The sequence below is a fragment of the Hyla sarda genome, chromosome 2, assembly GCF_029499605.1.
Source record: "Hyla sarda isolate aHylSar1 chromosome 2, aHylSar1.hap1, whole genome shotgun sequence".
NCBI lineage: Eukaryota > Metazoa > Chordata > Amphibia > Anura > Hylidae > Hyla > Hyla sarda.
In genome coordinates, this window is record NC_079190.1 from 250,558,927 (window position 1) to 250,581,720 (window position 22,794).

The 22,794-nt window shown below is 42.3% G+C and overlaps 1 protein-coding gene across 9 annotated transcripts in view; it reads left to right on the forward strand.

Moving 5' to 3' along the window:
• The window catches only part of SPOCD1 (SPOC domain containing 1), a 249,628-nt gene that overhangs the window by 147,334 nt on the left and 79,500 nt on the right, over positions 1-22,794 (forward strand). For 8 of the 9 annotated variants that reach the window (XM_056556955.1, XM_056556956.1, XM_056556954.1 and 5 more), the window contains 4 exons: positions 3,130-3,274; positions 9,648-9,807; positions 10,735-10,851; positions 10,950-11,078. In XM_056556955.1, the coding sequence (XP_056412930.1) occupies positions 3,130-3,274; positions 9,648-9,807; positions 10,735-10,851; positions 10,950-11,078 (551 nt within the window). The remainder of the gene's footprint in view (positions 1-3,129; positions 3,275-9,647; positions 9,808-10,734; positions 10,852-10,949; positions 11,079-22,794) is intronic. The other variant, XM_056556962.1, reaches the window with a different exon arrangement.

Genomic DNA, 22,794 nt, shown 5'->3' on the forward strand with positions numbered 1-22,794 from the left:
CGTCCCAGGTGGAGCGACATCCCGACAAAAAGAGGGGGAGACCTAAGGGGGGGGGGGGGGTACTGTTACGCCGAGCGCTCCGGGTCCCTGCTCCTCCTCGAAGCGCTCGCGGCGTTTCTCTCCCTGCAGCGCCCCGGTCAGACCCGCTGACCGGGAGCGCTGCACTGACATTGCCGGCGGGGATGCGATTCGCATAGCGGGACGCGCCCGCTCGCGAATCGCATCCCAAGTCACTTACCTGTCCCGGCCCCCGGCTGTCATGCTCTGGCGCGCGCGGCTCCGCTCTCTAGGGCGCGCGCGCGCCAGCTCTCTGAGATTTAATGGGCCAGTGCACCAATGATGGTGCCTGGCCCAATCTCCCTAATTAGTTTCCACCTGCTCCCTGGCTATATGATCTCACTTCCCCTGCACTTCCTTCCCGGATCTTGTTGCCTTAGTGCCTTGAGAAAGCTATTACTGTGTTTACCCATACTGTGTTCCTGTCTCTGCCTAGTCCTTCTGTCCCACGCCTTCTCAGCAGTCAGCGAGGTTGAGCCATTGCCAGTGGATACGACCTGGTTGCTACCGCCGTAGCAAGACCATCCCGCTTTGCGGCGGGCTCTGGTGAATACCAGTAGCATCTTAGAACCGGTCCACGCCAATCCTTTGCTGACACAGAGGATCCACTACCAGCTAGCCGAATCGTGACAGTAGTGGTCCATGTTTCCTTTTCTCCTTGTTCCTGTTATTTTAATATACAGTACTCTGCTTCACTTTGTCGCTGGTTTGTACGTTAAATATTGGATGAATAGTGTTCAGATTTGCATGGAGAGGTTACATGTAAACCTTACAAACTGGAACATCACTTTGTAATATTAGAAGGTTACTATCCTTTTACATTGCGTTATATTAGTGAAATGTTATTTTGTTATATAGTGATGTGTTTTGGTTAAACTTGCTTTACTACGGTGTTTGAAGGGGTACTCTGCACTAAAAAATAATTTTAAAATCAACTGGTGCCAGAAAGTTATACAAATGTCTTCATTACCTACTTCTGTCTGTTTAAAAGCCATCAAGTTCTTTAGCTGCCCTTTACGACGCAGGACGTAAATGTACGTCCTGGTGAGGTGGTACATTACGCACCAGGATGCTCGGGTCATGTGCGGCAGGTCCCGGCTGCTGATAGCAGCCAGGGACCCGCCGGTAATGGTCGACATCCGCGATCGCGCGGAGGTCCGCCATTAACCCCTCAGATGCCATGATCAATACAGATCACGGCATTTGTGGCAGTGTGGTCACTAAAATGTATGATCAGATCTCCGTGGCGATCCTTTAATCCAGAATGGCAGACGGAGATCCCCTCACCTCCCTCCGCTACCTTCCACGGGTCTTCTGCTCTGGTCTGAGATCGAGCAGACCAGAGCAGAAGATAACCGATATCACTGATCAGTGCTATGCCCTATGCATAGATAAAAGTAAAAAAAAAGTAAAAAAGTAAAAAAAAATGTGAAAAACTCCCTCCCCCCAATAAAATTTTTTATTGTCGAATTTTTCCTATTTCACCCCCAAAAAGTGTAAAACAAATAATTTATATACATATTTGGTATCGCCGCGTGAGTAAATATGCGAACTATTAAAATTAAATGTTAACGATACCGTACGGTGAACGGCGTGAACGTAAAAAAAAAAAGTCCAAAATAGCAGCTTATTTTTTTTATAACATTTTATTCCAAATTTTTTTTTTATAAAAAATGTATTAAAAGTTTTATATAAGCAAATATGGTATCAATAACAAGTACAGATCACGGCGCAAAAAATTAGCCCTCATACCGCCGCTTATACGGAAAAATGAAAAAGTTATAGCAACAGTAATAGAAAAGTATGTTATCATTTTAATCGTATTGACCCAAAGAATAAAGAACACATGTCATTTTTATCGTATCTTGTACGGTGTGAAAACGACTCTTTCCAAAATTGGCAAAATTGCGGTTTTCTTTTTAATTTCCCCACCCAAATAGTATTTTTTTGGTTACGCCATACATTTTATAGTGAGTGATGTCATTACAAAGGACAACTGGTCACGCAAAAAACAAGCCCTCATACTAGTCTGTGGATGAAAATGTAAAAGAGTTATGATTTTTCATTACGTCCTTAAGGGGTTAAGGAATTTTTATACCATAGAAAACTATAGAGACAAAATGACCATTTAAAATAAAATGACAATGTTTATTTAGGGAACATATTAAAAATCGTTTGCAGGTATAACAAAACATATATTTCATATACTGTATAAAATTGGTGTTTGGTGAGAAAATCCACAACACTAGATAAAGTGCACACAGGAGAAAGGTGCTATGCGGTTTAACATATATAGAGAGTGCTAGTGGAAACGAACAATGCTATAACTGTCCAGTTATGGCTATTTCCAAGCTCTACAGGGGTAACACACTCAATACTCCCTAATCTGGACAAACACAAGTGCAAAAATATATAAATCAACTCTATTATCCCACATCAATTCATAAACAATTTTTATCCATTTCAAAAACGCCACCGCACCCCTCCAACTGATGCTTTAAGGAATTTGTGTAGTCTTTCAAGTCTATGTTGTTGCTGACTGTGAAGAGGAGTGCCTGGATTGCCATTGATTGGATATAATACACATTTTTAATCCTTCTGTGCCCAAAAATTCAGAAATAATAAACCCCCTCTCCATTTTTGTTTTAAAGATGGTAAAGTTCCCTCTACCCTGGGTCCAGGTGCTTGGAGCCATGACAATATTTTATGTCAGTTTCAGCTTCAACCCTCTCATCGAAAAGTCCCAGTCAACCCCTTTATATTCATGATGTATTACCAATAGCCACTGCAGTGAAATGATTATGGCTCCATAATGGCCGATGACACTGTGGGCCCGGTGTTACTGCTAATGATGCATACAGTGGGGGGAATGGATTGGTTATTATGGACATTCTTATGTTCACACTGTATGAGCAATGTATAGTTCTCTGAAATATATTTAAACTTATGCTTTTGAAAGTTTTAGAATAGTGGGAACATGTGCAGTGGCATATCAAGCCCTTCTTTGGGAACCTACTTATTCACTGTAAGCTCTCTTTAAGACTGAGAATTTTTAAATTTTTTTATTTGAAGATCCAAAAATGACAAAAAGAAAATTAAAAAAGAAAACGCATGACAGTGAAAAGGCACATGATTTTGACTTTCTACCTTCAACAAAGTCTCCTAAAATAGTTCGGGATACCACAGTGCAGGCACTCTCTGAAGTCCTGATTAAGAGGTATCTTTATTAAACTTTTTCATAGGCTTCCTTATATGGTATATACAGGGACGTGCACATACATTTTGGGGTGGGGGGCAGGGGTTTATGAAGTGGAAAAAAAAGCCACTTCTCATAATTATTTATATTCCCACATAATGATGCCAGAGTACCCATTACTGCCCAGTATCAGATGTATAGATAAGAAAATGGTACTGCTGTTTCTCCAACTCAACTGGCCCATGTATTAGCAGGATATTTAGATATAGCCCCCAGTAAGTTACTGCCCCATTAAGCGAGTGGCGGTGCATATAGTGTATACATCGTTGCTCATCAGGGGAGTATGCTAAATTTAATCATAGATTAGGTTTTAGAAACATAAAATTATACCTCCACTCCAGGATGACATATTACTATTACATTATGACATTTTACTATATTATGACTTATACCATCATACTAGTAGAATATAAGAACCACTATAAAGAGACCAGTATCACCAGCAACATCAATACACAAAGGATAAATAACTGTGCCAAACCATGACCTCTAACGTTACCATCACATAGTGTTTGGATAATGCCATCATACTGATATGGAATAAGAACCACTATACACAGTAACATGCATATATACTTAGTGTCACATATATACAGGGCTCAAGTCCTGCAGTTCCTGCACTTTTTCCACAGCAGGTACATCTTTCCCATTAGCAGGACCAGCCCATGAGTGAAAATCTTGGATGAGTTCCCACACATTTTTTTCCCTAGACTTGACCCCTGCATATATACACATTCCTACAGACATGAATGGCTACTAACCTTGCTGCTGGTGAAACCTCAAAAACATTTGAAGTGACATGACAGAGGGCAGCTCACTTTATCTTCATGTCAGGGACCTGTCCCTGTGTAGATCATGGCAGTACAGGGGGATGCAGGACATTCTCCTCACTTGTAGTTTCTGCAGTCGGGACTGACAGGAGAGGCTGTGCAGTGCCAGGATTTTGTTACTGTGTAAGGCTATGTTCACATGGGGGAATAGTCGAGCGGAATTCTGCTGAAAATATTCAGCTCGAAAATTCTGCAAAATTCAGTGCACATTGGGGAGATCAAAACTTGGGTAAAGAAAGAGGGGTGCAGTTGCCCATAGCAACCAATCAGATTGCTTCTTTCATTTCTAAATAGGCCTCTGAAAAATGAAAAGAGCAGTCTAAATGGTTGCCATGGGCAACTGTGCCACTCTTCCTCTACACAGGTTTTGATAAATCTCCTCTATTATGCGCAATGGGATTCTGCTGTCCCATTCAAACAGCAGAATTTTCCTGATTCCGAAAAATTATAAGACATGAATTCCGCTCAAAGCTCCACTGAAGTTAATAGAACCCTGAATTTGAGCATAATCTGTTTTGAAAGTCTGGTCAAATTCTGCAAATCTTCAAATAATCAGCATTCTGCTTTTCTGCATGAAATTTGAGCGGAAAAGCAGAAATTCAGCCGTGTGAACATAGCCCCATGCTGCTAATTCTTATGTCTCTGCTCTCTCTCTGCACTCCATACCCTCCCCCACACTTTCAGGAGAAGCATCAAGGGGGTAGGGGCTCAACTTAAAGGGATACTCCGCTACTCAGAGCAGCAGAGTACACCTTTAACTCCCCTTTCAAGTCAATGCGTGCACGTCCCTGGGTATATAGTTAGATGTAAGATATAGCTGTTTTTTCATCTTGGGTGCCATTGATATACTTGGTTTAAGGGTTATTCTGATGTAAAAAAAAAAAAAATAACAGTCCTATCAGCTCAGCCAATGACTGGCTGCAGTGGTGTCTTTCTGAGCTGGCAGGTGCTGCTCTGAGCTCACGTCTCAGAAGCATGTAGAATAAAGTAGCAGCGGAGGACCGGAAGTGAAGGAAACGGGAGATGCTGCGACTCTGTAAGGAAATCAGGGGTAGGCAAGTATAGCTTTTTTGTATGGCCCAAGCAATCTATAACATCCGTCATGTACGGCCGTTTTAATACCTCTGCCTACAGACTCCGACAGCGTGGACTACTACTACTCCCATCTTGGAACAGACTTGTTTCCATGATGGGAGTAGTACTTCCCAGGCTGCGGGAGTTTGCCGGTGGCTGAGGAGGCTACATTAGTGTTTGTACTACTACCCCCATCATGGAAGAGACTCTGTCCCATGATGGGAGAAGTAGTACAGGGGCTGAGGGAATTATCGCACCGCGTCTCACTTCTGAGACCCGATGTGATTAGAAGTTATTAAACAGGGAAGCGGGCCGGCATGCTCCACTCCCCGGCAATGTACTATGTATTTTACTTTCATTTTTAAATACCCCGCCGGGAGCCCTGAAAGGCCGGTATGGAGGAGCCATTCAGGGCTCCCGCAGGGTTTTTAAACTTCAGTGGGTCCCCTTATTACCCCCATGTGAATATGTATGATTCCCCCCCTGTATTTAGATACACTGCGGGAGTCAGACATATATCCATATGTCTGGCCCTTACAGCGCTTCTATAATCATATGCCTCTGCAGCGCTATGAATGAAAAGTATTCTATCAGCAGCTCATCGGGCCGGCTGGCTTCCCGGCCAGAATTCTTGTCATTCATAGCGCTGCAAAGGCATATGATTATAGAAGCGCTGTGGGGGCCAGATAGGGGCATAACTAGGGCATTTGGCACCCGGGGCGGACCCTTTGTTTGGCACCTCCACCCGCGGCGGACCTTGTGTTTGCCCCCATGCCCCCCAACCCAAGAAAGTAAGAAAACACGCACAAACTTTTTTCATTGTTTTCAATAATATTTATTGCACAAATGCAGGAGTTTTGCAGAAGGGGGCCAGGACAGGGGTTTTGCAGAAGGGGCCAGGACAGGGGTTTTGCAGAAGGGGGTCAGGACAGGGGTTTTGTAGAAAGGGGCTGGTGAAAAACTTTTAGAAAACTCCTTTCGTGCCCCTGTCTACAAATCCCTTGTCTTCCCCCTTCTAGAAAACCCTTGCCCTTTCTTTCCCCTTATGCAAAAGCCCTACACTCCAATTCCATAAAACTCAGCTCCGGCACCCCCCACACATAAAAACCCTGCACCCACCCTACACATCATATCCATACCCCCTCCCCTTCATATAAAAATCCTGCACCGCCATCACATAAAGTTCATGCACCCCTACACATAAAAACCTGCACACCCCCTTAATAAAAAAATAACACCTGAACACCCTCATTAATTGGAATCCCCTGCACGCCCTTAATAAAATAAAACCCAGCTCACCCCCTTAATAAAATAAAACCCTGCACCCCCTTAATAAAATAAAACCCATGCACACCCCCTTAATAAGACCCATTAACCCACTTTAATAAAACCCCTTAACCCCCCTTAATAAAACCCCTTAACCCCCCTTAATAAAACCCCTTAACCCCCCTTAATAAAATAAAACCCTGCACCCCCTTAAAAAAAATCACTCTCCATCTGCACCAAATAGAAACAGATCCAAATCCCCATCAATAAAATGAACAAATCCTGCACCCTCCCTCTAATTACACCCCCTCCCCCCAATTACACCCCCTCCCTCCCCCCCTTAATTACAACCCCTCCCCGCTCAATTGCACCCCTCCCCCCCCTCAATTACACCCCCTTCCTTCACATAGAGTTATTTACTTACATTTTGATGATGCCTCCGTCTGACCGCTGGTAATGGATCCTTCCACTCCTTTAAAGATCCGTGAAGGCGGCGTCAGTGTCGTGACGTCACGTTGCGCGCCACCGCAACACTCCTCCCCCTGCTGCTCTGACTCCACAGATGCAAGCGCTGGACGGAAAAGCATCGCGGTCACGGTGCAGCAGTGGATGGGGCAGACTGACAACACTCGGGGCCCCCTGACCAAAAAAAGGCAAGGGCCCCTGCTAGGCTCTGCAGCTCATCAATCTTCTGCCATGCCCCTATTCCACCCAAATCCCACACACAATAAACTAAAATGTATATATGTAAGAAACACTTTAACGTAGGTAAATTTCCATGACCAATAATACTGGTATACATGGAGTAAATATATACCACCACACAATAACTGGATAATAACGCCATACTGTACTGAATAAAACCACTATACACAGACCAGTATACTATAAAGGATCCGTATACAATATAAGTGATTATATACAGGACCATACAGTGGTAGATAACAGGTGTACACAGGATCTGTACACCATATAAGTGATCAGAGTTACATTTTGGGACTCCAATTACGTATTTTCTGATCAGCGGCATCCTCTTTCCTTTTCTTCTCCGTCCGGATAAGACCGCCATGTGAATCTCTTAACATCTGCATTTTTCCTTCCCTCCCCCTTTCCCCATAAGTATAGGCAGAGTTACCCACCCCCCCTCTTCCCCATAGGTATAGGCAGAGTTACCCCCTCTTCCCCATAGGTATAGGCAGAGTTACCCCCCTCTTCCCCATAGGTATAGGCAGAGTTCCCCCCCCCTCTTCCCCATAGGTTTAGGCAGAGTTACTCCCCCCCATTCTCCATAGGTATAGGCAGAGTTACCCCTCCCCTCCCCCTTTCCCCATAAGTATAGGCAGCGCTATGAAAGACAAGTATTCTTTCAGCAGAGCAGCGGGCCAGCCAGATGCACTGCAAATAGAATACTTTTCATTCATAGCGCTGCCGGGGGCTTATGATAGTGCTGCGGGGGGGGGGGGGGGATATATATAAACATGCGCTGCAGGGGACAATACCTTTATAAATATGCTGCGGGGGGCAAGACTTATATAGCGCAGCAGGGGGCAAGATATATTAGAAGCGCTATGGGGGCCAGACATATGCCCCCCCAGGGATTCTATATATCTTTCCCCACTGCAGAGCTTCTATTTGAAAACCCCGCTGGGAGCCCTGTACCGGCCTTGGCTCCCAGCAGGGAATTTAAAAATTAAAGTAAAATACATTGTACATCGCAGGGTAGTGGAGCATGCCGACTGCTCCCCTGTTTAATAACGTCTAATCGCATCAGGTCTCAAAAGTGAGACCCAGTGCGATCAATCCCTCAGCCCCTGTACTACAACCCCCATCATGGAACAGAGTCTGTTCTATGATGGGGGTTGTAGTACAAACATTAATGTAGCCACCCGAACCACCGTCAGACTCCCGCAGACGGGGAATTACTACTCCCATCATGGAAATAAATGAATGTTCCATGATGGACGTAGTAGTAGTCGCTCATCACTGCAGGGGTCTGCTGATGTCACCTCTTCTGAGCATGCTCAGAAGTAATAACGGATATTATAAAACAGGTGCAAACGGATTATATAAAGGCTCATCCGTTTGCCATAGACTTCAATGTTAAACATAACAGCCGTTAATATACCCTTTTCTTGTGACGGATTCGTACATGTGCCGTTTCTTCTTCCGTCACAAATAACGTCCGTTATTCATGATGGGCTATAACAGGTCATAACGGATAATCAAAAAATCCCATAGACTTTATTGGGATTTTGTAACGGCCATTTAACAACCGTTTTTGAGGCTTTTCTAATGGAAGTTTATAACGAGTCTTTTAACGGAGCAACTTTATAGTGTGAAAGGGGCCTTACTTGACACTATTTAATTTGCCAGTCTGCAAGTTTAACATGTGCCTTCTACTGAATTATAGGGGTAGTCCAGTGGTGAAAAACTTATCCCCGATCCTAAGAATAGGGGATAGGTTTCAGATCTCGGGGGGTCCGACCGCTGGGCCCCCCCCCCCCCGCGATCTCTCTGTACGGGGCCCCGGCTCGCTGGCCAGATAGCTAGTTTTGACCCCAGCACAAAGCAGCGGCCGGCATGCCCCCTCAATACAACTCTATGGCAGAGCCAGAGATTGCCGAAGGCAGCGCTCCGGCTCTGCCATAGAGTTGTATTGAGGGGGCGTGTCAGTCGCAGCTTCGTGCGGTGGTCAACACGCCCCCTTCCCGCGGGCTGTCGGGGCCCCGTACAAGAGATCGTGGGGGGCCCCAGCAGTCAGACCCCCTCCGATCTGAAACTTATCCCCTATCCTTAGGATAGGGGATATGTTTTTCACCGCTGGATATCTTCTTTAAGGCAAAAAAGCAAACATACCTACCTCCCTCTTAACTGCCTGTTTAGATCTTTTGGACCATTTAACCATTCTTCTACTTCTGATGATGTTCCAAAGCAAAGCAATGAGTTGTGCATCATTGGAAGCTTGCAGAACAGGAGCACGCGTGGATTAGAAGATCAAATCTGACAGTGGCAGCGGTGGGGAAGTGTGGGAAATAAGTATGCTGGTTTTAATAGTTTTAATGCAGGGAGGAGCACATACTAAACCTTGACTTTTTCCTTGAAACCCCTTTAATCTACATGTTCACATTATTTAAATTGATATTTATTGTTTTCAAATATTTCAGGGTTAAGGAGATACAGAATCTTGATGTTTCCAAGGAAACATTGAAAAAACTGGCAGAGAATATTGAAGAAGAAATATTTTGCTTGTATCATGATACTGGGTTGAGATACAAAACAAAGTACAGAAGTCTTCTCTTCAACTTGAAGGACCCCAAAAATAACGTAAATCATAATGTATAAAATAGTGTATTTGCCAAAGTAAGTTACTGTAATACAGATGACTTTCTGGAGGGTGACATTGTAAAAAAATAAGAAATAAGAAAAAAAATGTAAAAAAAAAACCAGAAACGTCATGATAGAACTTTATATTAAGAACTTTACAATGTGACTCAGCAGACATGTTTAACATCTCAATTAAAATGTCTACTACGTAGTAATAATTTTAAAATGGACTACGGGTAGTCAGGTATTTATTAACTGCGACAGTCGCAACTGCGCAAAAAAAGTGGCAACAGGGTTAAAAATTGACTAAATTTACTCCAGCTCAAACATGGAGCAGAAAAAGCTACTACCAAAGTAAAAAAGGAAAAATTGCTTACGTGAAAGAAAATTATCAACAGGCTGAAACCAGTTGATAAATAAGTCACACATAAGCAAAAAAAAAGTTAGGAAAAAATTACTAAAAAAAAAGAATACATAAGCAAACATTGATAAATGTCCCTCAGTGTGAGAAAGCCCTTTCTGTTCCAGCTTGACTGAGCAGCAGTGCACACAACATGGTCCATAAAGGGTTAGTTGTTTTTAGTGTGGAAGGCCTTGACTGGACCACACAGAGCCCTGACCTGAACCCCAAAGAACATTTCTAGAACATCAACTAAATTAGGTTGCAAGCCAGGCCTTCTCACCCAACATCAGTGTCTAAGCTCACAGATGGTCTTTTTGACTAATGGGCAAAAATTTCCACACACTCAAATCATGTAGAAAGTCTTCCCACAAGAGGAGAAGCTGTTATAACTGTGAAAATGGGACCAACTCCATATAAATGTCTATGAATGTACAATGGTATGCCTGTAGCTGTAATTTGTAGATGTCTTCATACATTTTTGCCCATCTTTACTTTTATATATACTTTTATATATACTTTTTTAGGCTTTTTTTCAACATGTGGTACTTGGAAATATCATTCCACAACGTCTTGTTCAGATGAGCCCTACAGAAATGGCTCGGCAAGAGCTAACAGATTGGAGAAACCAAGAGAGGCTGCATGTGAGCTATTTTAACTGATATCTACTTTAATTTAAAGGAAATATACTAATACAGCATTTGTTTATTTATATTCTAACGCCTGTCCCTCTTTGTTCTAGTCTTTGGAGATCATTGAGAAAGCAGAGAAGGAACTAAATCAACATCAGCAGAAGATAAAGCTCACACACAAGGGGCTGATTGAGATTGATACATCACCAGATCAAATGTTTACTTTAGAGGATCTGTCTGTGAGTAAATATCTGAAATAGCATTCTTCAGGCATGGATATGTCTTAGGATTCTGACCTGTGATGGGGATTTGGACATTAGGACATCACACTTGTGCAGACATCCTCTTTAAATACTGTTCAGAAATAAACAAAATGTTAGCTTCTAGGCGCTGATCAAATGAAGTAGGTAGGTGCGGACACAGAAATATTGTCCAAAAAAGGCATTTATTTGCACAGAGCAACACGTTTCCGGTCTGTAATGGACCCTTCGTCAGGCAGGTGCAACTCCTCACCTGCCAAATCATGCACCTGCCTGACGAAGGTTCCATTACGGACCGGAAACGCGTTGCTCTGTGCAAACAAATGCCTTTTTTTGGACAATATTTCTGTGTCCGCACCTACTTACTTCATTTGATCAGCGCCTAGAAACTTAAAGGAGTACTCCAGCGCAAAATAACTTATCCCCTATCCAAAGGATAGGGGATAAGTTATAGATCGCGGGGGGTCCGAGCGCTGGGGCCCCCCGGGATCTTCTGGACGGGGCCGCAGCAGTCTGCCGGAAGTGAAATTTCGTCCCCAGCAGAAAGCCGCGGCAGACACTCCCTCTCCATGTATCTCTATGGGTTTCATGGAGGGGGCATGTCGGCCGCCGCGTCATGCGGGGACAGAACGCCCCCTTTCCTGTATATTGCCGTGGCCCCGTACCGAAGATCACGGGGGGCCCCAGAACTCGGACCCCCCGCGATCTATAACTTATCCCCTATCCTTCGGATAGGGGATAAGTTATTTTGCACTACAGATGTCCTTTAAATTTTGTCAATTTCTGAGCATTTTCCTTCTGGACCGGCACTGCTGACTTCGGATAAACCACGGCTGCAGATCCAAGCATCACATTTACCAGATGTCTACTGAGGTGTTGTGCTTTTAGCACAACCCCATATGGTGAGTCTAAATTCACTTATCATCTTATTGCCTATTGTTTGACATATTACACTAGGAGCGTGTATCCCTTTTTTCCTTTCTTTTGTGCATCTTTAAGTACTGTGGGAGAGATACATGGCCATGCTTGCTCTGTCAGCAATTTCCATATCTGCAAAAGACTCATGGGGAATGAGGAGCATGTGTGGCTCCTTTTCTATTGGAATGGGACAAACTCTAAGGTTCATTCTGCATTAGTGGGGTTCTAAAGAATTTCAAAACTTAAAAGCATATTTTTCTCATATATCAAATAGTAGACAAGATTTAATATTTGCACAGAAATACACATGGTTAATATTTGCAATAGTGGGAACCATGAAAATGGAACAGGAAATATCATCCCAATGATTTCATATAACTTTCTTACTTGTGATATTGTTGTTAAGCCATGTTCTGCTGAAAGATAGCTCTTTCTACCTAGGCTATACTCCACCTACTATCATTTCACGTAAATCTTATCACTCATGATCATCTTCAAATTGGACTGTACGTGAACCCAGCCTAAATCTTCAGTTAGAAAAGCTAAGTTAAATAAGGTCAAGTGTTGCCTTTAAAGAATGGTTAGTTTACTACTGTTTCAGGCATGTGAATTTGCAGTTGTGCCTCTTTGTAGTATCAAACCCAGGTTATCAATGGCTTAGACATTTGCGAAACATACTTGCTTGGCAAGTAAGCATAAAATACTGATGATACAACATGCTGATGATTGGCGAAATGCCAAAGTATAAGATTTTCTGTTTATTGTGAATGTTTCAATGATGTTAAAGGGTAGCATCTCCTATCAAAATAAAGGAAATATAGCTTCTGGCAGACATAAACAAATTATAGTATGTTTTAAGAGCCAGCTAGAAAAAGCTTTCGTATAGTCATTTATACTATTTTTGCCATCGCCCCCACCTGTGATTAATCTCTGCAGATGTGTATGCCTGTATACATGGGACTAGGAAGCTACAATTTATTGAGGGAAACATGAATGTGTATGTGTACTGTAGCATACTTAAGCACAGCATGATCCCCTTACTTTGGAGACTGGGCTGCAGAGCAGGATTCCAACATTATAATGACCCCAAACACACCTTTAACCCCTTAAAGACTGAGCTCTTTTTCACCTTAAGGATGTTTTTTGCAATTCTGACCACTTTATGCATTAATAACTCTGGGATGCTTTTACCGATTATTCTGATTCCAAGATAGTTTTTTCGTGATATACTTTACTTTAACACAGTGGTAAATTTTCATCATTACTTGCATCCTTTCTTGGTGAAAAATCCCAAAATTTCATGAAAATTTAGAAAATTTAGCATTTTTCTAACTTTGAAACTCTCTGCTTGTAAGGAAAATGGGTATTCCAAATAAATTATATATTGATTCACATATACAATATGTCTACTTTATATTTGCATCATGAAGTTGACATGTTTTTACTTTTGGAAGACATCAGAGGGCTTCAAAGCTCAGCAGCAATTTCCCAATTTTCCACAAAATTTTCAAAATCAGAATTTTTCAGGGACCAGTTCAGTTTTGAAGTGGATTTGAGGGGCCTTCATATTAGAAATACCCCATAAATTACCCCATTATAAAAACTGCACCCCGAAAGTATTCAAAATGACATTCAGAAAGTGTGTTAACCCTTTAGGTGTTTCACAGGAATAGCAGCAAGATAAAGGAGAAAATTCAAAATCTTCCTTTTTTATACTCGCATGTTCTTGTAGACCCAGTTTTTGAATGTTTACTAGGGGTAATAGGAGAAAAAAAAATGTGTAACCCAATTTCTCTCGAGTATGGAAATACCTCATATGTGGATGTCAAGTGCTCTGTGTGTCAGTTTTTCTGAAGTTGCTTTTGGTGGGCATGTCACATTTAGGAAGCCCCTATGGTGCCAGAACAGCAAAAAGAAAAACAACATGGCATAATATTTTGGAAACTACACCCCGCAAGGAACGTAACAAGGGGTCCGCTGAGCCTTAACATCCCACAGGTGCTTGACGACTTTTCGTTAAAGTCGGATGTGTAAATGAATTTTTTTGTTCACTAAAATGCTGGTTTTCCCCCAAATTTTACATTTTTACAAAGAGTTATAGGAGAAAATGCCCCCCAAAATTTGTAACCCCATCTCTTCTGAGTATGGAAATACCCCATGTGTGGACGTCAAGTGCTCTGTTGGCGCACTACAATGCTCAGAAGAGAAGAAGTCACATTTGGCTTTTGGAAAGCAAATTTTGCTGAAATGATTATTTGGGAGGGGGGGGGGGGGTCGCATTTAGTAAGCCCCTATGGTGCCAGAACAGCAAAAAAAAAAAAAACACATGGCATACTATTTTGGAAACTACACCCCTCAGGGAACGTAACAAGGGGTACAGTGAGCCTTATCACCTCACAGGTGTTTGATGACTTTTTGTTAAAGTTGGATGTGAAAATTTAAGGTGCTCTGCGGGCAAATTACAATGCTCAGAAGAGGAGGAGTGCCATTGAGCTTTTGGTGAGAGAGAATTTGATTGGAATAGAAGTGGGAGGCCATGTGTGTTTACAAAGCCCCCCGTGGTGCCAGAACAGTGGACCCCCCACATGTGACCCCATTTTGGAGACTACACCCCTCACAGAATTTAATAAGGGGTGCAGTGAACATTTACAACCCACTGGCTTTTGACAGATCTTTGGAACAGTGGGCTGTGCAAATGAAAAATAAAATTTAGCATTTTCCTGGACCACTGTTCCAAAAATCTGTCAAGACACCTGTGGGGCATAAATGTTCACTGTACCCCTTATTACATTACGTCTGTGAAGCACTGACTGATCCTCACTAATAATGTGTTCATTTTTGATGAAGTATGGTACAGACAAACCTCTGGAGTTGCCATGGGCATTCCGGTGGCATGTACCTTGGCAAATTTACTTGTGGCATGTTTGGAAAAGGATTTTGTGTTTTCAGGTTCCAATCCCTTTTTACGGTATATTAAGGGGTACACAAGATTTGTGGACGATATTTTTATTGTCTGGTCGGGGTCAGAGTCAGACTTTATAGATTTCGTCCACCACATTTCTTTAAACAACATGAACTTAAAATTTACATATATCACCAGTATGTCACATCTGGAATTTTTGGATGTTTTGGTTTCAGTTGGCAATGATGGGTTGGTAGCTACTGGATATAGGAAACCCACTGTGGGTAATTCACTCCTACATTACAGTAGTTACCATCCGGAGCATGTGAAATCGGCTATACCGTATGGACAGATGTTGAGACTCAAAAGAATCAATAGTACTGACTCCGACTTTAAACAAAAAGCAGGAGAATTGGCCTCTAGACTTAAAAATAGGGGGTACCCTCAGAAAGTCTTGGATAATGCCTTTAATCGGGCGGAGTCACAAGATAGAAATGCACTTCTTAATAAGTCTTTTAAAAAATCAAAATTGCATACAGTCAGCAAAGATCTGGAATCCGAAAGATTCACGTTCTCATTTAAATATAGTTCCATGTCTACTACTATAAATAAAATAATTAAAAAACATTGGTTTCTAGTTCAAAATGACCCAGCCTTATCTAACATAGTGAGCCAAAATCCTAGAATAGCATACAGAAGAGTGAATAATTTAGGAGACACACTTATATTTAGTAAATACATCTCCTCCCAGAATACAGAAATAAACAATAAAAATTGGTTAGCTTTAAAAGGCAACCACAAATGTGGAGCCTGTAAATGGTGCCCTTCTTTGCTATGCAATAAATCTGTTAATATTGGGGGTATTTATGTACAGTGTAAAGACTTTATTTGCTGTAAATTTATGTGGGGTACAGACTTAAGTGTGGGTGCGGACAATTTTACATCGGAAGCACCACACGTCCGATGCATACTAGATTCCAAGAGCATCTCTATTCAATTAGGATAAAAAAAGGCTCACCTCGTATTATCGATCATATTTGGGAAATACAAAAAATTAGGCTTAAATGATAAATTAGATTTAAGTATATATATTTGTTTAAATTGTATTGCTTGGCATAGCATTATCTACCAGCGTAACTTTGGTTTTAATCTATTTTAATTCACTAGTGCACTGTATATGTTTTGGTGATGCTACAAGCTTGTAGCTCCTGCCATCCAGGTATTTAACCTGGGCCTCGCCAGTGGGCGTTATGGTCTGACGAAGTACGGAAGTACGACACAGCTGTTACCTGCAAGCTGAGGCCCTCGGCGTTCCTGTCCATTCACCTGTCTGACACCGCCACCGCAAACCGCCCCGTACACGGAAAAATAAAAAAGATATAGGGGTCAGAAAAGGAAATTTTTTTACATATAAATTTTCCTGCATGTAGTTACGATTTTTTCCAGAAGTACGACAAATTCAAACATATGTAAGTAGGGTATCATTTTAACCGTATGGACCTACAGAATAACGATAAGGTGTCATTTTTACCGAAAAATGCACTGCGTAGAAACGGAAGCCCCCAAAAGTTACAAAATGGCATTTTTTCTTCAATTTTGTCGCAGAATGTTTTTTTTTTCCCTTTTCGCCTTGGATTTTTGTGTAAGATGACTAATGTCACTGCAAAATTGGTGTCACAAAAAATAAGCCATAATATGGATTTTTAGGTGGAAAATTGAAAGGGTTATGATTTTTAAAAGGTAAGGAGGAAAAAACGAAATTGCAAAAACTGAAAAATGCTTAGTCCTTAAATAGGCACTGTCAGATATAAAAACTTTTAATATGTTGTAAAGCATGCAAAAACAATAGGTTTTGCAATTGCTTTCATTAGAAAATTTTCAGTATTTCATAGTGAAAAAGCCAGTCAAAGAACTGCCCCCTCTGCCTCCTGGAATGCATTCACTGCTTCTGTGAACACTGCTTCGTCCTGGACTCTGGGACGTTTTGGAGGGGGGAGGGGCTGTACACACTGCAGAGACTCATGTGAAGAGAAGGGGAGGGGGAGGCGCAGGAAGCCTGCTGCCATCTCTCACACAGCAGACATCAATGAGAGAGGCAGAAACATTGCAGACATAGGCATGCGCAGCCTATTGCATTAGGGTGTGCACCCTAAAGCACAAACTCACGCCGCACGTATGCGTGTATATATATATATATATATATATATACATACATACAGATACATACACACACACATATACAAACACACAAATACACTCTTGCTTGCGTGCACACATACATAAACAGATAAGACAGCACTAGATAAATCCATTGTCCCCGTAGTCATCCAGATAGCCAATCCGGATACCAAACATGTAAGAAAGTCCAAAACCACAGCACCAAAATTGGAAAAAAAGAGCTATTATTTATTGGTTCCTCAAAAAAAACTTTTGGGGAACCAATAAACTACAGCTCTTTTGCACCTATCAGTTTAAAATTTTTGGTGCTGTGGTCTTGGACTTTGTTGCAAACCTGTATACCATAGAAATATAATGTGTACCAATTGGTAATAATGCCTGGTACTGGCCCACTAGGTGGTACTCCCCGCAATATAAACAAAGGTAGAACACTATGTGAGAAAAAAAAAAAAATAGTGGTAGGGGAGGTGCTAAATAAAACTTAACATTTATTAATGTCCTGATAAAATTTAAAATCACGTGATAGTGATGAGTAGTTTGATCAGCTGGGTACAGTGCCACCAATGCGACACTGTTTGGTAGAAAGACACTGTTAATATCATAGGTTATCTCCTAGGTTTACCCAGGAGAGTAGAACCCCTATTGAACCCACACTATTCCCAATGCGTTTCTGGCGCCCCTATTGGTGTAGCGCCTTCCTCAGGGGAATTTTTAAAGGGGGTATCACATGCCCATACACCTTCTATTTTGCAGCCAAACAGAGTCTTTAGTTATATCTAGTTTGCTACATGTGTGTTGGGCTCCAAATATTTCACAAGATCCAGCCAGTGCCTTCAGAATAATAATTCATATAAGGATCATATAAAGGTAGATACCAGCTGTACACAGGATCTGTATACCATATAGGGGATTATAGTTACATCTAGGGACTCACAGGTAACATCATTTCTGATCAGCGATGTCCTCTTTCCTTTTCTTGTGCATCTGGATCAGATTGACATGTCAACTTCTTCCAGGTAAAAACCATCTCTTAAGCATCTGCAGGAAAAACATGTTTGACTTTGCATTTTTCCAGTGCATTGCCCTCTCATAATAAGGAATAGTAGGTACCCCATTAAGTAGGCCTATCCCCCACCATAGACCCCCTCATTAGATAAATACGTCTGAAAGTAGGTAGGTTGTTAGCTAGCTAGATAGGTAGGTAAGTAGGTAGCTAGCTACATGGGTAGGTTGCAACTATGACAGTAGCTAGGTATGTTCATAGCTAGGTTGGTTGTTAGCTAGATAGCTTGTTAAGTGTCTAGGTAGATTGTTAGCTAGCTAAGTAGATAGCCATACAGGTAGGTAGTTAGGTTGCTAGGTAGATAGCTAGGTAGGTAGCAAGATTGGTTATTAGCAACATAGGTGGGTAGCTAGCTAGGTAGCCAGGTAGGCAATTAGCTAGGTAGGTTGTTAGCTAGCTAGGTAGCCATGTAGTTAGGTTGCTAGATAGATAGAAAGCTAGGTAGGTAGCCAGGTAGTTAGGTAGATGGATAGTTAGGTAGGTAGATATTCAGGTTGCTAGATAGCCAGGTAGGTAGTCAGGTAGCCAGCTTGCTATGTAGGTAGCCAGGTAGTTAGATAGCCAGGGAATTAGGAAACCAGGTAGGTAGGTTGTTAGCTAGATTGGCAGGTAGTAAATAACACTTTTCAGGTTAAAATGATGGGTCTCCCAGTACATTAATAATATAGACACTGATTTGAATAGGGACCTTCCATACAATAAAATATACCTTTTATTACGTTCCAATAAAATATCGGCTTGCACTAAAAAATAAACAGGCTGCCACCTATGGATTAGCACACATTTATACACACAATTAATTATATATGCGTGACATCACAGGATACACATATGCGGGGGATATTTTCTCCTATTCTGACCCCTATAACTTTTTTTTATTTCTCCTTATACGTCCTGTATGAGGGTCATTTTTTTGCGCCCCGATCTGTGTTTTTTTAACGGTTCCATTTTTGTTTCGATGGGACCTTTTGATTGCTTTCTTTTGTCTTTTTGATTAAATTCTGGAGTTGCAGTTAGTTACTAACTACAACTCCCAGCATGCCTTGATACAGCCTGTGGCTCAGCAGCTGCCCCAAACGAAGACTACAACTCCCAGCATGTTGGACTATATAGTAGAATATAGTATGGGTCAGTGTTTCCCAACCAGAGGTGCCTCCAGCTGTTGCAAAACTGCAACTCCCAGCATGCCCGGACAGCCAACAGCTGTCCGGGCATGCTGGGAGTTGTAGTTTTGCAACAGCTCGAGGCACTCTGGTTGGGAAACACTGGTATAGTATATGGTGCAACCTTCTGGGAGTTGGTGGATTGGGTATATAAATAACGGCCAGGTGGCACCCTACTTTAGACTCCTCTGCCCCCTGCCCCTCCTCCTGTACATTTACCCCTTCCCAGCTCCCTCTGCCACCACTTCTTCGCACTGTTCTGTGACTGTCCCTCCACAGACCCCCCCTTCACAATCTTTTGATCCCTGACCCCAACAACCCCCCCACCCCACCGCCCTTTTTACCTTTCCGGGCTGCAGATGACATCGGGCGGGCTGTAGATCACGTTGGGCGGGCTGTAGATCACGTTGGGCGGCTCCTGGTCACGCCTGGCTGCTGGTCACTCCTGGCTGCTGCCTTCTGCAGTGGTTTAAGCTCCGAGCTTCCGTCCTGCTCGGAGCAGCTGGGGCAGGGGGGCGTGCCTGCGCACGGAAGGGTGCTACTCCTAAAGTAGCAGTGTCCCCGGCCTGGCCTAATGAACTTGGGACCGGAGGACCTGCCCTGAGCGGGGTCCCCTTCTGCACGCCCGCGCCAGAGCGGCCCCACTGTTTTATAAATATATTTAAAAAATGGAGGAAGATTTAAAAAAAAGCCGGGGCAGCTGACATCCGGGGCCCAGGCCCTGAATAAAATGACCTAGTGAGCCTGGGCTTGATTAGGGTGTGCCCAGGCACACCCGGCACACCCCGTGCGCACGCCTATGATTGCAGATGAAAAAGTAAGTGTCCAAGCATGTGTGTGTGTGTGTGTGTGTGTGGATATATGTGTATGTGTGTATATCAGTGTGTCTATTGTGTATGTGTTAGAATATATGAACCTAGTGTGTGTGTGTGTGTGTGTGTAATAAAGGGGGACTACAATCATATCCTCATGCTGTTTCAAAACTAAAACTCCCAGCATGCCTGCACAGCCAAATGATGTGTGGGCATGCTGGGAGCTGTAGTTTTGCAACAGCTGGAGGCACCCTGGTTGGGAAGCACTGGACTGAGGAGAGGGAGGGGGAGTGGCTATCACAATGAGTACCCACCCCTCTGCTTCTGGTAGATAAAATTAAGGTATTTCAGAAATAAAGCTAATTCTGAGAGAAATGTAGGTCACAGACACATACAAAGTACATGTACATGATCAGGATGAGATACTGCGCAACATATAACAGTTTTGTTTTTTTGAGTGATCTGACGGGTACGCTTTAAGGGGTTAAGTGGGGGAACGTGCACAATTGGTGGCTGACTAAATACTATTTTGACCACTGTGTGTGTATATATATATATATATATATATATATAGAAAAATTAAATAAACAGTGGCACACCAGGTGTCAGCAAAAAATAAAATGTGATTTATTTCAGAGACGTGTAGGCAACGTTTCAGCTGGCTCACCCAGCCATTTTCAAGCAACAAATGACTCACAGTGATACATATAAATAGGGTATACAATCATTGGTGTCAATAAATTAATTAAGTGTGTAAACAAAGGTAAAAAGTACATGAATCATAATAAATATATTTATAAAACAGTGTTTAGGATGCACATACATAAAGAATACATGGTCTGGAACACCGATCACGTTCAGATATGGATCCGCATAGATAATATAAAAGTGTGTATTGTAATAATAAAGTGGTTGTGCACAGGTGAATATTAAAATCATCATCAACTGGGCGGGGAGATGAGTCCACTCACCAAGAAGTATACAACAGTGGCCACGAGGACGCCATTGCCAAGGGAGACAGCACACGCCAGCAAAGAGGAACCGGAAACGACAACTCCAATGGAGTGTCATGTGATCCTGCGTGTCACGCGCGTTGGCGCATGCGCAGGGCCAAGAGCTTAGACACCGTCAACCATCTTGGTTATGGGCACACCCACACACATACTCGTAGGGAGCACAGCAATCTTCGGTGCGCGATCCAGCGCAAGGTGTGGCCAGGTGGAGGGCGGAGCCCCGTCCCCATCTAGCGAACCTGTACCTCCTATTCTCCAAAGCATCAGTGTCCCTGATGAGCTGGGTTTCGGGGGCGCTATTGGCACCATATGAAGAAGTGCAGCCTTTTTCCTTCTGTGTTCTTCGGGTGGCTTTCATATGCGTTGGTGGTTGGGTGATAAGATGTAGAAGCGGTTCTTGCTGTAGAGGCGTGTGCTGTTATTAAAAAAAGTGTATAGAAATTCGTGAGTGTATCCCATCTCCAGTGTCCAGTGATCTGAAATAGAGTAGAAAAAAGAATAAATAAAAACAAAGTATGTAGTCAAGAATACAGAGGGGTAGCAAGCAGAAGTTGGGCCAATACAATTATACATTATAAATTTCCTGTGTTACATGAAAATCTACATTCAGGCCAGAGGGTTTTAAAGTATTAAGTTCATAAATCCATTTTAGTTCCTTGCGTTTGAGTATAGCCACTCTATTCCCGCCCCACTTAGGTACCGGTACATGATCTATAAGCATAAATTTAAGATCCTTCTCACTATGTCCTAATTCTACAAAGTGGCTTGGGACTGGTAAATCAGTTCTCTTTTTGCGGATGGAATAACGGTGTTGATTCAATCTAGTCTTAGCATCTAATGTAGTTTCACCTACATATATAAGGTTGCAGGGACATTGTAGAATATATATTACATGGTTGGAGTTACAGGTGAGATAATAACGGTTATTGTACTTTTTACCAGTTCGTGGGTGTGTAAACTCTTTTCCCTTCATCATGTATGTACAATTTACACAAGTGCAGCATGGGTAAGAGCCCTTACTTGCTACTATCAAGTATCGTTGTTTGGGTTTGTTGAGGGAGACATCAGACTTGACTAGTTTGTCTTTCAAATTGGTCGCTCTACGATAAGATAGAAGTGGAGGGTTAGTCATTTCTGGTATATGTGGCAATCCAGTGCGTAAGATCTGCCAGTGTTTCCTCACAATACATGCAATTTTCTGGGACACGTCAGAATAGGTAGTTACAAAGGCAATTCTATTTTCTTGTTTCTTATTTGTGTTAGTCTGAAGTAATTTATGTCTGTCTAAATTTCGTACTTTATTCTTACAAGTGGTTAATAGAGATCGTGGATAACCTCTATCCCTGAAGTTAGTACACATGCGGTCTAATGCATCATCAATGTTGTCCTCATTACTCACAATTCTTTTAACTCGCATCATCTGACTCGTCGGGAGTGATCGTAACATACTACGTGAGTGTTGGCTATCGTAGCGTAATATGGAATTCACATCTGTCGGTTTAGTGTAAATGTCCGTGATGAGCGTCTTGTTGTTAACACTAATGGTAGTGTCTAAGAATTGTACCTGAGTCGTGGAAAGGGTCAGAGTAAATTCTATGCTAGTAACCAAGGAATTCAAAAATTTGTGAAATGAATGTAATTCGTCA